This window comes from Oculina patagonica, chromosome 1 (genome assembly GCF_052425735.1).
Source record: "Oculina patagonica isolate OP01 chromosome 1, crgOcupat, whole genome shotgun sequence".
Taxonomy (NCBI): Eukaryota; Metazoa; Cnidaria; class Anthozoa; order Scleractinia; family Oculinidae; genus Oculina; species Oculina patagonica.
In genome coordinates this window covers 28,548,461-28,566,244 of record NC_135758.1, presented here as the reverse complement: position 1 = coordinate 28,566,244, position 17,784 = coordinate 28,548,461, and the positions used below count along the sequence as shown (strand labels likewise).

The window sequence follows — 17,784 nt, the reverse complement described above, 5'->3', positions numbered from 1 at the left end:
TTTAGTTGGTAGAGCATTGTATCACAATCGCAGATTGTTTCGAAACCCGTTCGGGCCTGAATAACTGCATTTAATTAAATGTAATTGTATACTTATTTTACTGTAAGTAGGAGGCAGCGTGGCCGAGTGGTTAGGGAGCCGGACTTGAAATCCGGAGGTCCCGGGTTCAAGTCCCGTTCTGACCACTTCCTGGTATTGTTTCACGGTAGCGCCTTCTCAAGGAAGTATGTCTGCTTGTTTGCTCACTCAGTCACTCAGTCACACAGTCACTCACTCGCGTACTTACTTACTTACTTACTTGCTTACTTACTTACTTAAATGGATAAAATACTCACTTACTCATTTACTCACTAACCGACATACTTGCATATTTAATTATTAATTATTTACTTTGGCTAATTAACTTATTAACTTTGTTGCTTATAATTTATCCAAGGGCAGCCTCGAGCCAAGTGGCGCATACTGCCGGAGCTTATCCCGGTTTCGATAGCATTAAGCAGTTAGGATATCTCTAGTCCCCCCTGGATGGGATGCTAGTCCATCGCAGGGTAACTCCAGCATTATTTTGCCGGTACCCGTTTATACACCTGGGTGGAGAGAGGCACTATCAGAGTAAAGTGTCTTGCCCAAGAACACAACACAGTGACCCTGGCCAGGGCTCGAACCCGAAACGTCCACTCCGGAGTCCGGCGCGTTTACCATGAGCCCACTACGCCAGTGACTGCGCCTCCCATAACTTTGTTGCTTGCTTACAAGTTATCTTTTTATTTTTGTCTTACTATACTACTACTTTGCTTACCTACTTATATTTCATTTACTGATGACTGACCTGCTTGTGTGATTAACTAACTTGCTTGCGTACATATTTACCTACTTACATACTTTACAATTCGAGCCAATGGGGGTTAGTAACCAAGTTATTTGTAGATGATAGCGGAGCGCGCCAGCGGAGCACCATGGGTAAGGAAATTTGGGGTAAACCGATGAAGTCGAAAACATTTGGTTATCGAGTGAGCGTACGCGCCCCGCGCGCGCCTACAGACTCTCGGGGAGGGAGAGGGAAGTCCCAAGACAACCCAAGCGGGGGGGGGGGGGGCAATCTTCTGTCTCCCTGGTTAACCAGAAATGTGTGAGGTAAACGACTAATTGCGGAGCTCCACAGCGGCCCGAAGGGCCGCAGAGCGGAGCTCCATACCCATGGAAAATCCACAGAAATAGGAAAACCATGAACTAAATTTTTCATGGTCATCATGGCTAGCGGCATGGCTCGCGGGCGCGTACGTACGGTGTCGCGCACTTCAGAAATAGATAAACCTTCACCTATTTGTTACTGGGCATCCACGTTATGGTCAATTGACAGCTGTCAATACAAGGTGTCCGCTGACCAGTACCACGTGATTATATTGCGGGCTCAGGTGTATAACTCATCGAGGTAACGCGTTTTTATAAAGTTGACCGCTGACCGAAAAAAAGATTGTTATTGGATTGCGGGCTCATTTACTATTATGCCTATAGTCAGTCAATTCAGTAAATAAAGGGCAAAGTCAATTACCGGGGAGCTCCGCTTTTAGGCTTGGCTAAATCTATTTAATAAAAATGATGGAGCTAAAGTTGTATGCTCTCTTGCAATAGACAAACAGTTTTAGAAAAAAACTGGCATGTATCACCTGTTAATGTAATCATTTGGCCAAAGATGCCAAAAACGTAATCGGATCTGACCACTTAATTCAGTTCTGAAAAAAGTACAGATTTTAGAAGTCAGACCTGAAACTGGTATGGCAAACTGATGAAATATTTAATCTGATTGGTCATTGATTGCGACTTGACACTCATCCTAATACCTTCGACAAACAGCCAAAGTATCGGGCAATCTTCGGAAATCTTCGAGTGAGCTTCGGCATCAGAGATCCCAGAGAACTTAGCAGCACCAGAAAACTAGCTTAGTCCGTGGTATGCTAAATCACTCATCGCAACTCCACACAGAACAGTTTTATAGTTCCACTGAGTGTGTTCACTGGCTATTGCGATCGGTCCAACGTTCTATTTGAAGTATTTTCCCAAATGCTGCGCGGTATTTCTTGCTCCTCATGCAATAAATGTAAGGATTAATTGCCGAATTGCAAGCCAGCAGAGTTTGAACCCAGCGAAAAACTTTTCGAAATAGAATTGGCTTTCTTACAGGGTTGACAACGGCTGGAAGAAGAAGCAAAGGTACCCAACATAAGGCATAAACTCCCACTACTGTGAAAACGGTCTTAGCTACTTTTTTCTCCGCCGCGGTCCCTTCAGGTCTGTGATGTATGTTGTGAATTCTGTTTTCTTGCCTCTTGGCGATAATGAAAATATAAATGTACATGATTATTGTGACCAACAGCAGAGTAACATTGTAGGATGAGACGAAGTGCGTTGAAAGGAATCGACGAGCATACAAGGAGCCGAATGCAAGAGAAACAAACCAGACAACCAGTATGCCAACCAACGCTCTCCTTGTTGTCATGACAGCGATGTACTTGAAAGGGAATCTTATCGCAATAACACGATCAACTGTAACTGCAAACATATTGCTTGCGGAAGCGACCATGGAGGCGTGGCCAAGGAAACGTTTCACGGAATAAAATACCATGTATTGATCATCTGGAGTTCTGTGATTGAGGTTGTAAATCATTATCGGTAGAAACAGCGCGCAGACCGTAAAGTCAGAGCCAGCCAGGCTTGTGATGAAAAGATCAGGTATCGTGCGAAGATTTGCGTTGTTGCGGACGGCGAGAAGGACCAAAGAGTTCCCCAAGGTTCCGATGACACTGGCCAAGGCGCAAACCATTGACAGGAAAATCACTACATCTTTAGCTAAGAGCTCCGAGTCACTGATATGGGTAGCTGTTGTTGTTCTTTGTGGAGAGCTTGTGGAACGGTTCCAGCATGACTGGTTGAACAAGTTGAACAGGTTTTGAGCCATCGTCCTGGAGCAAACAACAACTGTATTGAGTTTGAATTACATTTCATTTAATTTGAACCGTCCTTCATTTCGGTACAATTGTGAGAGTAGTGGCCAGTTGCTTGTTGTGACAATTACAGAAAAAAATTACGTGAGACCGAACTAATCTATTTAGAATGTAAATATTCAATTGAGTGCATTTCACAACAAAAGGCTAACACATTTTAAGGTATAACCCACTATGAAAATATAGCACAACAAAATTAGAAAAATTAGCGATTTCAGAATGCGAATCCGTTTGTTGCTGACTTCAGTGAATTCGCAATGAACTACATTGCGCAGACGTAACTAAAAAGCGTATCTATTAACAAAACGGTATTTTTGGCAAGCTCCTGAGCGGGCGGAATTCTGCGAATCCTGCAATCTGATTGGCTAATCACGCGCTCGTAACCGGTCCAGCTTTTCACGATACGGACCACGTTCCGGAAAGTGTATTTTCCGCACTTTGCGAAATTTTTCCTTTGGTCGCTGGACTAACGAAACATGAAAGTTCAGCTCTCCAAAAGAAATGGCTGCTCACAAACCGTTGTAGATGTGAAAGGACAAAATTGTAGTGTAATTAAAGGCTTCGAAGGTCTTCTAAATGCGAGTGTTAAGTTCTTTCACGACAAAATTGAGTTGTAGTTTGCCGTTCGTAGATGTCGTTGTTTGTGCATTTCGCGCCATTTGCCAAGTTGCACAGGTTTTCAGACTTCATTTAGTACGAGTTAAACTGCCTTGTTTTCTGACACTTTTTGCGAAAACAAAACACCATCTATCATATCTTGGTATATTTGGCCAGGAAAGTCAATAGGAAAGGCTTGGACTGCATCTGAATAACAACCAATACTCAGAAACTAAATATACTGACTGACAAAATCTGAGTTCACAAATTGCTGTTACTATATCATGGTATCTTTTTCTGCTAAAGCTGCTGTAGACGTAATCGTCTGACGATTTTGATAAACCCAAATCAGACACATATAAGTTATTTGTATCGAGCTTAATTGTTAATTTGATCTCTGGGGCCCGTTTCTCGAAAGACGCGGATACTTTTCGGGCCTGCAAAGCCATTTTTAGTTATCTGTATCTTAAAAACAGAAAAGTGTTTAGGCCTGAAACTTTGTATGAAGAGAACCTCTGTTCATATTTAAAAAATGTGAATAATAATCATGAGGTTTTAAAGGGTTTTCCATAGCTAATGTTTTGTGAAGTTTGAGATTGGTCCACGACAAAACTGAGAGACAAACAAATATAGAAAACTTCACTGAAATGTTGTGAGACTGAAATCAAATTTCGCGCTAAATCCCGGATTACCTTAATCGTACTTTCAACAGTCACGTAAAGCTTCACTTACTCAAGCACCGTTTAGTTGTTGGCGTTCCCTTTTTTGCCTTTTTTCCTCTCACGATCAAAGAACTTGCATAGGTCTGTGAGGAATAAAACGACTGAGAATATAACACTGTAGGAAGTATATAAAGAGCATCAATACCGTGCAATTTGCGTATAATTAATATCGTATGATTTAGATAATAAAAATTACTATTGTTTTGAAAAGCATCCTTTTCCTGTGTAGTTACTTAAGTTTATATCAATATCTCAGATCTTCGACATAATAATAAAAAATATTTAATTCACGTATACCTGAAATATGGCTGTCAAATCCCCTTTAACCAAAAAGTAATTTACAACAAGAATTTTAAATGCCTCGTAGCTGGTGTTTGTCTTAGTTCTAATTTTCACAACATAAGTTGAATCATTTTATGGTTTTGGTTCCTTCGCAGAGCTAATTATATTCAGTATTTTAGTGTCATTTTTAAATTACAACGTTTATCCCGGCTAATACTACTCCTAAGTCGGCATAAGGCAGTTAAAATTATACTTGGAAAGACTTGCTTACAGTCCGTGAGGGTGGGGCTTGTTTTAATAGAAGGGCCGATATTTAGTGGTGAATAGAGCAAAAACGGAAAGTGAATTGTTAAAGAAGGCCTTACTTCAAGGGTCTAGATTAGGTTAGCTGTCACCGACAAATGGCTCGATATTTTTAATGACATCCCCACATTGTTATTCACCACTAAAAAGCACCAAAAATAAATTATAAATGACAGCAGCAATATGGCGCATATTAATTGTAATTACAACTGACCGACTTACTAAGTTCCCAAATGTTTCAGTGATCTCATTATACCCCAGTTCATTTCTACCGACAACTTGAAAACGGCCAAATTGTAAATGACAGCATGCAAATGACCAAAATGTAAAATGACCACTTTAATTTATAATTCTCCGTCCAGACCTTTTACAACTTTTGCGAAGAAAACAAGGCATATCGTGCGTAGGTTATAATTAAATCACAAATAAAATACAGCAAATTGACAAGCAATCATTTTGTATATTGCTTGATTTCGGTTTATTTATTCAGTTGCGTTATAAAATCCACTTAGACTGAGTTTCTATGACAATGCTGACCATGGGGCACATGGATTACTTGATTTTAATTCCCAACGTGAATATAAACATCATAATTCGTTCGTGAGAATTAAAAGGGTAGTGATCACTGATTCCCAGAATCGAACGACTTGTAGAGGTCCTCATTTCCGCAGAAAGAATGATTATTTAACCCAGGTGTACAGTAAAGTTCTGAACTTGCTCAACGTGCCTGTCAGCTGGGCTTATTTTCGGAGAGGGCTTAAATACGGGGAGGGGAGGGGCTATTTTTGGATTGAAATTTGCGTTTCAAAAATCTTTGGGTTTCTATTTGGACGGGATACTGAAATTTTTTTGGTGCGTAGAGAAAAACCACATAGAAAAACTCTATAAACATGACGATATGAAACCCCCCAAAAGTCGTACAGTCGCTTTGACCATTCTCTACCAACTTTAAATACAAAGAGCCATAACAAAATAATGCTAAAATATAAGCAATAATTGCGTCCTCAATATTCAACTCGTTTAGCGAAATTCTTTCGCTTTGTTATTTTGTTTTTTCCAAGTGATTTTAAGAGTGAATTGATGTCTCCATGACGACGTCTGCAATATTTAGACCCAAGGTCAACACTAAATGGTTCGTCCTTTTAACGTTAAACAGTTTTTTTTAAATTAATACCGGTATTACCAATTTTACCAAACTCAAATTATCTAGACACAAATAAAAGCACAGAAACATGTTGTCAGTATGTACTCCTTTACTGGGCTTTTTCGTATTACAATGTTATTTTAAATCTTATTTTTTGTTTAATTAAATAGCGAATTTTAAGGTACTACTTTGTTTACCTTTTCATTATAACTTTTTTTTATTGTTTCCTGTACTGAATCTTAAAACCTTCTACGAGCCAAAACAATGTATAATTGCTGTGTCTTTCTTTCTTTCTTGCTTGCTTTCTAACTAACTTTCTTTACCTTCTAAACTGCCTATACTTACTTACCGACCGACCGACCTTTCGACCGAACGACTGACCGACCGGCCATCCGCCTAACTGACCGCTGATGACTGACTGATCATGGCTGACTGCCTGCCTGTCTGTACGACTGACGTTCTGACTTGTTTGCTTGTTTAATCGCCTTGAATTATTTACTATTTGTTTTCTGTCTAGTTGCCTATCCACTTACGAATTTACTTGTTTGCTTATTTACTTCCATATTTTCTTTCTTATTTATTTACTTATTAAATAATTACTTATAATAATTTAGAAGGGAAATAACAAACGGCGAAATGTGCGAACATTTCTGCTCGGTTGTAATAATTTGATATTGTAATACAATGCTTGAAAAATGACAGGAGCCCACTAAAACTGAGATTGATCACGACTAACGATGGTAAGAATCGAAATGGATTGAAATTAAGACAATTTGGCACCAAAGTTTGAACTAGATCCTTTGGGTGTAAAACTACTGAATCGACAGCCGCCATGTTGGTTCACATAATATAATGCAATTTGCCATGTTTTCTGCCAGGGGCAAACACAGCAAAGATGACGTTCTCGGAAAATTGATTTAATCTAATATTCTACTATCTGTGCCGAAATCACTGCACGTTTCAGCGTCTTGAAGGTAATTGAAACTGCTATATCAGTTCCCTACTCAGTCTTCTTTCCCGCTTTTTAGCAACACAAGTGGTCTATTTCTTATTTTTTTTTTAAAAACAAAAAACGCCAGGTGTATCATTTACATTTGCTGAAATTCTGTACTGAAGCATACAATACATGCGAAAAAAATCATTTTACAAAGAATCGGTTTAAAATCTCCGCGTTTGCTTCTTCATAAAAATCACGAAGTTTTAAATTTTTATCATAATAAGGAAAAAGTCATGATGGCTATCGTGAATAAGCCTATCGACACAGAACAGTGAACTTTATGTTCCTGCTGATTGAGTTTACTGCTTACTGATTATCAGTGCATCGTTCAATTCGTAGTATTTTACCGAATGATGTGCGGTATTTCTTGCTTCTCATGCAATAAATGTAAGGATTAACTGCAGAATTACAAGCCAGCAGAGTTTGAGCCCAGTGAAAACCTTGTCCAAACTGAACCGGGTTTGTTGAAGGGTTGGCAATTGCTGGCAGTAGAAGCATGGGTAGCCAAAACAAAGCATAAATCCCCACTACTGTGAAAATGGTTTTAGCCACTTTTTTCTCTGCCACGACCCCATCAGATCCCGGTTGTATGTTTTGAATTCTGTTTTCTTGTCGTTTGGCGATAACGAAAATGTAGATGTACATGAACATTGTAGTAAACAGCAACATAGCGCTGTATGATGCGATGTACATGTTTGAAATCAACATTGGAGCGTACAGAATGCCGAATGTAAGGGAAATTGTCCAGACAACCACTATCCCAATCAATGCATGCTTGGTTGTCATGGTTGCAACGTACTTGAAAGGGAATCGTATTGCAATAACACGATCAACTGTCACTGCAAACATGTTGGTCGCAGAAGCAACCAAAGAGGTATGACCAAGGAAACTCCTCGCTAAGTCAAAGATTGCGTTTTCATCTTCAACTCCTTGACTGATACTGTGATTAAAGTAGTAAATCGTTATCGGCAAATACACCGCGCAGACTGACAGGTCGGAGACCGCCAGGCTTGTGATGAAAAGATCAGGTATCGTGCGAAGATTTTCGTTGTTGCGTACGGCAAGAAGCACCAAGGAGTTTCCCAAGGTTCCGATGACACTGGCAAAGGCGCAAAGTATAGACAGGATTATCACCGAATCTTTAGTTAAGAATGCACTCACACGAGTAACTGTTGTTGTTTCTTGAGGAAAGCTGGTAGAACAGTTCCAGCATGTCTGGTTAAACAGGTTGAACTGGTTCTGAGCCATATGTTGACCGTACTTGATCTAGAACTAAAAGAACAGCAACCTTGAGTTTAGTGAAAAATTTAGGCCGGCGGTTACAAAAACTAATGATTTTTGTAAACCTGTAAACCTAGAATGCTGTTTGGTCAACAATAATCAAGTACATCAACTTGTCTTTCGGTAAAATAACTGCGTGTAAAAAGTGGCGATCGATGTCTAGCGTACCTATTTATTGCGAAATTTCAATTACATCTATGCAAATTTCATTAATTTTTAGCTGTTGAATTGCAAAATGTCCAATAAAAAGCGTCCAATATATAACTACAAAATGTCCAATTACAAAACAACCAGTTTAACAAAACGTCCAATTACGGTGTCCAGTAACAAAAAGGTTCATTAAAAAGTATCCAACAACAGAATATCGAAATTAACAAAACGTTTAATTACAAAGCGTCCAATAACAATATGTCCAATTACAAAGTGCCATAAACATCTAAAATTAAAAAAAACTGTCCAGAAACAAAACATGCAATAACAAAGGGTCTAATAACAAAAAGTTAAATTGCAAATTGTCCAAAGAAAACAACTATTTTTATTGTCCGTATGATGCCGCGCAAAGTCAAACTGGTTCGTGTATTGTAATGGCTTACAAAAGTGAAAAAAAGCAAACAAACAAAAAAAAGCAATAAACTTAACTCGCATGAAAAACCCTATCTTGCTTTTTATTGGTTTGTAAAACATCGTTAGGGAATTCTTTTCCGACCTATAAATGCCTTTTTCAGCCGTCAGTAATTCCTTTATTAACCAAGCTTGATCGGGACTGTACTGGGAGAATATCGACCCTCAGTCTTTTCAGTAACAACTGTCAAAACCTCGAGTCGATATTCTCCCAGTACGGCCCTTGCGCTTGGTTAATAAGATGTATGTACAATTACCAGCATACAAAGTGTTCAACAATATATCCAGTTACAAAGTGCCTATTCACAACATGTCCAGTGACAGTGTCCAATAAAAACCATCGAATTAAACTGAAGTGTCCAGTTTCAAAGTCTCCATTCATGCAGTGTACAATTACAAAGCGTCCAATCACAAAGTTTGCATGCCGAAGCCTCCTTCTTTGTTTTCCGAAAACTCTTTTGAAAATATATTATAACCCTCCAGTTCTGTCATTAACATGATAACTCGTTTAACTGGACTTCCTGTCGCCCAATTTAGCTCTTTGAAGATTGAAATCATGGTCGTAATTGAACGAATCCAACTATCACTGCACTGTTTGTTCGATTCCATTTATAATCACTTGATCGTTAACCTACGCTCCGGGGTTCTTTTTTTCGCGGCAGGATTTTTCCCTCCGCCGCAGAAAAAGAACGCCTGATCGCAGGTTACTTGATTGTATGTGAACTTCACTCAGTCAAATTGAAAGTGTCCAATTACAACAGATTTCAATTACAGTGTGCACTAAAATAATGCTATATATTAATTTTATACAGACAAAATTATGTACTAATTTTGGATTCATTTTCTGCTCAGGCGTAGTTAAAAATTATATATTTTTTAGATAGAGTTTATTGCTTATTTTGGAATTTTTTCTGTGGATATAATAACGAAGAATTCGGAGTTACATGAATTCCCCAAAGTGTTCGTTAACATATCCATTAATGAAGTGCCTATTCACAACAATACCAATACAAAGTGTTCAATTTTTAAAGTGTACATGTCCATTCTGTCCAAAGTGTCCAATCACAAAATTTGCGTGTCGAACACTCCTTCTTTGTTCTCGCAAATGGATTATACATTAACATGTTAACTCGCTTCCTGTCGTAACTTCCTGTCGCCGTAATTGAACAAATTTCATTTCCACTGCACTGCTTGTCCGCAGACTGGCTTGTCCGATTGCATAATAACTTGATCGTATGTGAACTTTACTCAGCCTCATAACCGTTATATATAAAATACGCAATGAATGAACGCCGAGCTTTTCCGGCTAAAACCTGAAAACGTAGAGTACAAATCGGTGTACTGCAGTTTTAATTTGTACAAGATAAAGAACTTTTATAGGTTAGATAATTAAACCGTTCTTCGCTATGGTAGTGCGGTCAAAAAGTTCGTGTTTTATGACTTAAATTTCCTCGCTTTCAGCTGCATTTTAAGAATATATATTAAATTTCACTCTTTTTTTATTCTAAATCATTTTATATTCCAACTTTTTTTCATCATTTTAGGGCACGATATAATTTTTGGTGAATTTCCTGGTTTCACGGATTTAGACTATTTTCCCGAAAAAAATTAGTTGGCTTTGTCCCCCGTTAAACAATTGAGAGGACACAGATGGGCAAATACAGATAGAAACCTTTAGCTTATTGTACTTGATGACAGCGTACACAATCTTGCTGTCGCTATCTTACAATGTCGCCTTTCATGAACGCTACTTTACACTATGATGTATTTGAAAAAATAAAAATAAAATAATAATGTTCCCAGTAACATTAAGTAGCGAAACAGAGGTTATTTGTAACTTCACTGAATTTTTAATTTGTACAGTGATGTGTAATAGTTGGATCGATCGCAAAGTTTACTCACCTTTCCGTTCATTTGTCAAAGTTTCCCCTTTTCCTTTACAGAACTTGCATAAACCTGCGCTGAGTAAAACGAAGGAAAACACTATGAGTATAAAGAAGAATCCAGCCATCGCCAGTTCTGTTAAGTAAAACTGGCGTAAACGTTTTCCTTTTGTAGAATACTTTCCTTTCTGTTGTTTCAGTATTGTGAAGGCAGAATAATTAGCTAATCGATACGAAGGTCTCAGTTTTTTTCCTAGATATCAAAAACTATATATCTCATTTACCTGAACGCCGCCTAGCTCTCTAATGCTACTTCGCAAAAAGAAAATTTGCACACTTTGCAGGTAGTGTTTGTATTGGTCAGAGGTTTAAGCTTGCAGTTTTGCATTTTATTGACAGAATTGATTATAAGATTCTTTACATAATAACGATGTCTACTAATCCGTGTTTGATCCATTTATAATTATGATTTATTTCCGGTAAATAATCACTCAGTACCCTTCGGTTTTCAACAGAGGAGGTGGTTTCGGTTTTAATATAAAAGAGACTTGTCAATTTTATTGAAACAGAAAGTAGAGCAAGTGTTTTATTTAATAAATTGGCTTTCAGGAACGGTTTTCTAATAACATATTTTGCGTAAGAAATTAAATTCTAAAAATAAAACACAATTTAAGACCAGCTGTCTTTGCTTATGCTTTTACTTGTGTCGTACTTAGAATTAAAGTTAAGAAAATTAAAATTCTGTGCCTGGCCTTGCACTAGAAGAAAACAACACATGTAACAACAACAATATCGAGTTTGATGGTAAATGAGAAATCGACTTTTAAAATGCAGTGAGACCAGTGTATCAACCTCGCTCAGACCTGCTCCAACTTTGATAATGTGTAAATTCAACACTACTTAAGCTATAACCACCAAATGTAGCACATTACCTGAAAATTTATCAGGGAAAGTGTTGACATTTGTTTCATGTGTTCACCAGCTTCGGCGTTTTCACGACAACTGATTTTTGACAACCGTATTTTACAAAATTCACAGTTTTTGCTTTTTTTCATTACTATTCTAAGTTTTCTGATTGCATTATTTGTATTTTTCCATGTTATTTAGCAACACTTTATCGAATTAGATTAACTAACTTAGGGAACGTGGGAAATTTGAAATGTTGAAAGTGTCCAATTACAATACATCAAATTACAGTGTGTATAAAATAATATGTTATATTAATTTTGTACAGACAAAAATAAATGGTAATTTTGGATTTTTTTTCTGCTCAGGCGTAGTTAAATATTCAATATTTTTACGATAGAGTTTATTGTTAATTTTGGAATTTTGTTTGTGGATATAATAATGAAGAATTCTGAGTTATATAAATTCCCCAAAGTGTTAATTAACATATCCATTTACGAAGTGCCTATTCACAACGTGCCAAATACATAAAGTGTCCAATTTCAAAGTGTCCATTCTGTCCAAAGTGACCACTCATATAATTTGCGTGCCGAACACTCCTTCTTTGTTCTCTGAAAACTCTTTTACAAATGGATTATAACATTAACATGTAACTTCCTGTCGCCGTAATTAAACAAATTTAACTTCCACTGCACTGATGGTCCGATTGCATAATAACTTGATCGTATGTGAACTTTACTCAAATACGCAATGAATAAACGCTGAGCTTTTCCGGTTAAAAGCGTAATAAAAACATAGTGTACAAATCGGTGGACTGGAGTTTTAATTTGTACAAGATAAAGTATTCTTATAGCTTAGATAATAAAACCGTTCTTTGCTATGGTAGTGCGGTCGAAAAGTTCTTGTCTCACGACCTCAATTTCCTCGCTTTGAGCTGCATTTGAAGAATATTTATTTAAATTTGACTCTTTTCATTCTAAATAATTTTATATTCCAACTTTTTCATCATTTTATGGCACGATATTATTATTTTTGGTGAATTTTTTGTTTTATTTAGACTATTTTCCCGAGAAAAAGTAGTTGGCTTTGTCCCCCGTTAAACAATAACAAGATGCGTGTGAGGGGACACAGATGGGCAAATACAGATAGAAACCCTATTGTACTTGATGACATCGTGCACAATCTTGCTGTCGCTATCTTACAATGTCGTCTTTCATGAACGCTACTTTACACTTAAATGTATTTGAATAAATAAAAATAAAATAATAATTGTTCCAAGTAACATTTAGTAGCGAAACAGAGGTTATTTGTAACTTCTCTGAATTTTAATTTGTACTGCGGTGCGTAATAGTAAGGTCATCTAAGGTGGTCGATCCTAAAGTTTACTCACCTTGCTTTTCAGTTGTCAACGTTTCCCCTTTTTCTTTCAAAATCAATACAGAACTTGCATAAACCTGCGTAGAGTAAAACGAAGTAAAAACACTATGAGTACATAAAAAAAGAATTCAGCCATCGTTACGTTAAGTAAAACTGGCGTAAACGTTTTCTTTTTGTAGAAGGCTTACCCTTCTGTTGTTTGCATATTGTGAAGGCATAATAATTAACTAATCGATTTGAAGGTCGCAGTTTTTTTCCTAGATATCAAAAACTATATTCCATTTACCTGAAAGCTCTCTTATGCCAACCAAGATTATTATTTCGCAGAAAGAAAATTTGCCAACTTGCAGGTAGTGTTTGTATTGGTTAGAGGGTTAAGCTTACAATTTTTGCATTTTATTGACAGAATTGATTATAAAGTTCTTTTTATAATAACGGTGTCTACCAATCCGTGTTTGATCCATTTATAATTATGATGTATTTCCGGTAAATTATTACTCAGCACCCTTCGGTTTTCAACAGAGGTGGTGGATTAATTTTAGTATAGAAGAGACTTGTAAATTTTATTGAAACTGAGAGTAAAGCAAGTGTTTTGTTTAATAAATTGGCTTTCCGGAACGGTTTTTCAATAACATATTTTGCGACAGAAATTAAATTCTAAAAATAAAACACAATTTAACACCAGCTGTCTTTGCTTATGCTTTTACTTGTGTCGTACATAGAAAATGATAAAATTAAAATTCTGTGCCTGACCTTGCACTAGAAGAAAATAACAACAATATCGAGTTTAATGTTAAATGAGAAAACGACTTTCAAAAATAAAAAGAAACCAGTGTATTAACCTCGTTCAGACGTGCTCCGAATTTGATAATGTTTAAATTCAACACTCAGCTTTAAAAAATAACGTACCACCTAGGACACTACCTTAAAATTTATCAGGGAAAATTTTGAAATTAGTTCCATGTGTTCCCCAGCTTTTACAGAATTAGATTAACTGATTTGAGGATCGGAACGTGTGAAATTTGAAATTTCAAAATCAAGACAGCGGTTTAAAATTTGAAATACGATCATTTCTCTCTATAATTTCATTATTGTATCATATGTTCCTATGCAAAAAAATTCCAATGAGCAACCAAACTTTTGCAGTTCAACTGCTTCGATTTTTAGGTTATTTACCGAAATAAGTAGATTGAAAGTAATTCAAGGTGGCAGATATAACAAATTAATTGTCAAGATTCCCATATATGGTCAGAAAGTCAATATTATCTGTTATCCGTACATAACAGATTATTTAAGGAATATAACACGCAATTTTGCCTGGCACCATAACAGAAATTTGCAGTAATTGCTGTTGTTAATGAAAAAGAAATTGTTAGTTGACATCATAATGTTATCAAACACGTCGTTGTTATCCAAAAACGTGATGGAAAAATCGATGAGAGACGTCAGTAAATAAAATCAAAAGATAACGCCATGATGACGTCATAACACGTCATTATGCCATTGTAATAATTACAGGATAATTCTGGGATGAGTACTGAATCTATAAAGATGTGTTATGTTCATTTCTTTTTTTAAAGTGGCAAATTGATGAATTTAGTATTACACAGCGTATGCGTACTATTCTCGAAAGACTGGCTCTTGGCGCTATCATGTTTTGTCCATGAGGGCAAAACGAGACTTCGCAGAACGAGTTTTTATGTCATTGTAAGAAACAGAAGAATTTAAAAACACGTCACCTTGTTTTTCTTACAGAATTTGTTGATTTATCTAGTGCGATTTTTGAGGATATAAGAGGAACTTGAACTTGATTGGTTTGGACTGGCTGTTCGTCTATAACATGTATAAATTTTAGTAAATATAATACTCTTAGAAATTCATGGCTAAATTCATGGATTAATATATTTTAAAATAACTATCAAAATTTATTCCAATAAATACTGATTTTTTTATACAGTATATAACTCTTTTACTTCTAACTCCAAACTGTATACGTTTTTTTAGACCGCGGGCAGTCTTTTTCCTCCTCTAATTTAATGTGACGTGAACGCGCTGAAAGCAAAGCGACAGAAAAATCGAGAGGTGATCTGAGAAGCGCGATCCACGAAAACAACTGAGAAAAACTTACATTATAAAAGCATCTGAAAGAAAGCGGTTATCTCAGCTCGTAATGATAGTGCAGTCGCTCTGTGTTATGAGCAAATACATTAACATCATAAAATCGCACCGGATAAGCTGGCAGAGAAATATAGCCCGTGTAATTAACAGCGATTCGACACATGTCCTTCTCCGTAAAGAGATGGGTAGGACTACAGCAAATTAAGTGATAAAAAGTCTTATAATAACACCGGCGATTGCTAGAGATCGCTAGCAGTGATCAAATAAAAAACATCCTTGATATTTCTATTTTCAATTCAACGCGATAACTGACGAACCAAAAATAAATATTCTTAGGCCATTAAAATCATTTCAGCTCGCTCGTTTCGTTTACGCACCGGCAGTCTTATATTGAAAACCGGCCATTGTTTTCGTGCACAAGAGAAGAACTATAATTGAAATTGTAGGCCTTTGAGTTTATAGTTTCCGAATTATAGAGAATTTATCGAGGCGGCAATGTTTGTCATAATAACTTAATTCACGATTATTCAAACTTAATGCAGTGATTAGCTTTATCTCTTTTATCTCCTCTCTGCGCGAGGGAACAAAAAGAACTCAACTACCCGTCTTTAGTTAGTTTTTTTTTCAAAGTAACTTCTGACTTTTAATATTATATTATAGGCTACTTTGAGAAAACTGATTTTATTTTTTTAACGTGCTCGACCCTGTCAAGAATAAGCAAAATATCGATATTATTTCAAAATTTTCTTAATTATAATTTGCCATTCCAAAAAATCATTTGGGTTAAGGGTGCTTTTCTCCCCGACATTAAGTTTAGTCTTAATTTTAAATCTTTAAAAAATAATCAGAAATCACCTGAAAGATAGCTACCTTATCCTAAGCACGTCTTGTAGCGTGGAGTCGCAGAACACAAACACGTATTATTCCACGGAAAGAAAGTTCACCTTGCAGCTGCCGCTGTTAATTTTGCGGAAGTTTTAGAATGGGCATTATGTATAATATGATCTCATTTACATAAAACATGTTACATAACATATATTACCGTATTTACTCGATGAGCGCCGTGGCGCTCTTTATTGTTTTTGTGTTTCGGTAGAGGCGCTTATTCGGGAGCAGCGCTTATTTGAGGGCGGTGTTCTTTAAAAAATCATAACATCTATAAATGACAACAAGAGAGGGAGCAATGAAATGTAGCCACTTCGATCTAAAAAAACGTATTAATCCAAATTTTCTATCCCCAAATTTGTAAGATTTAGTTTTAGTTAAAGATGAATTCCAGTCCGTACTGCGCAATCTCGGCTGCAATGTTTATGTGAGCCCACACGAAGGAATGTTTACAAGCAAAACTAAAAATTCCGCGACAAACTTACCTTTTTCTTCATAATTAACGCCAGATATCCTTGCAGAACAAATAATAACGAGTAGAGGAACCTTGACGCTATTTCAAACCGACGTTTCAGCTCATCGGAAATTCTTGAACGAAACGAACTGTAATGGCGGACTAAAAAACTTTATGTATGCTGTCACCGAAGTGTAACGTTTCAACGAATTCAAAACAAAAACGAAAACAAACCCCGAGTCTGCGCAGTACGAACTGGAAATCAGCTTTAATGTACACCATAACTATGTGTTCACGTATAAAAGTTAAAAAGCCTTAAGGGGAGTCCTTCTTAACTACAGATCTAGAGCAGTTGCTAATTGCTCAAGATCGTTTCTGGTGGCAAGCTATTTTGGATCGTTCGGCAATGCTTTACGTTGAATTTTTAGTGGGGAGGACAAATGCATTGAAAAAAAATTGATATTGCGCGCGCGCGTAACAAGTGCCAGTCCCAAACCGCGCGCTAGAATTTAAAATCCCTAAAGGTTTTGAGAGAAAAGGAAAGTTCAGATATTTTTCAAAGAATTAGAGATAACATATCCTTCTTCATAATCCTTCGTATGGAATTACCATTTACATGTAAGAATGGGACGCTACTGGAGAAAGTCTGAAAAGAGGAGTCTTTATTACGTACTTTAAAGTTATGGTGTATTAAATTTAATAATAATGCGAATTTCCTAAACACCCTAGGGAGCATTAAGCAGGTGGGCGTTCTTTATCTGTTGGCGCTGACTTTAATTTCTAGTTCTATACGCCTTTTTAGTTTAAGGGTTTTTTTCTATTCTGGTCACGTGACTTGTCAAATATGGCTGTGTTTTGAAACTCTTGAAGGACTCTTCAATAGAACAAAGTTGTGCAAAAATCTCATCCGTAAGAGGTTTGGTTGCCAAAAGTTAACGGTCAGAAATCCTTCTTAGCAACAAATCGGTAGTTAAGGAGGACCCCCCCCCCCTACTATAGGTACGGTATTGGTGTGAAATGTGATAATCCAAGGCATAAACACTAGGTTTGAAAAGTCGTACTCGTACTCAATCTCTTACTCGTACTGCAATCTGAAGGTTCCTGTTGAATCCATTACTCTTATCAGGTAATGGGTTTAATTTCGGCCATTTAAATGTTAACACAGTTGCTATAAACAGTATTTTTCAGTTATGTTGAGGTTCAGTTATGTTG

At 36.7% G+C, this 17,784-nt stretch overlaps 3 protein-coding genes across 8 annotated transcripts in view; all 3 read right to left on the bottom strand.

Moving 5' to 3' along the window:
- Positions 1–17,784, bottom strand: part of LOC144662309 (melanocortin receptor 3-like) — an 89,167-nt gene that overhangs the window by 51,438 nt on the left and 19,945 nt on the right. The gene's annotated exons all lie outside the window — the stretch shown is intronic.
- LOC144646196 (histamine H2 receptor-like) lies at positions 2,012–4,406 on the bottom strand. The gene is made up of 2 exons (XM_078505745.1): positions 4,332–4,406; positions 2,012–2,960 (listed from the first exon to the last, which is right to left on the bottom strand). The coding sequence occupies exon 2, from the start codon at positions 2,954–2,956 to the stop codon at positions 2,012–2,014; it is 945 nt and encodes a 314-aa protein (XP_078361871.1). The 5' UTR covers positions 2,957–2,960; positions 4,332–4,406.
- LOC144662322 (melanocortin receptor 3-like) lies at positions 7,276–16,189 on the bottom strand. 6 transcript variants are annotated; one of them, XM_078523111.1, is made up of 4 exons: positions 16,089–16,189; positions 13,129–13,192; positions 10,852–10,910; positions 7,276–8,319 (listed from the first exon to the last, which is right to left on the bottom strand). In XM_078523111.1, the coding sequence occupies exon 4, from the start codon at positions 8,293–8,295 to the stop codon at positions 7,354–7,356; it is 942 nt and encodes a 313-aa protein (XP_078379237.1). In that variant the 5' UTR covers positions 8,296–8,319; positions 10,852–10,910; positions 13,129–13,192; positions 16,089–16,189; the 3' UTR covers positions 7,276–7,353. The 6 variants fall into 6 exon arrangements, with proteins under 6 accessions (XP_078379237.1, XP_078379259.1, XP_078379245.1 ...); XM_078523133.1 differs by having other exon boundaries at positions 10,852–10,905; XM_078523119.1 differs by having other exon boundaries at positions 16,104–16,185.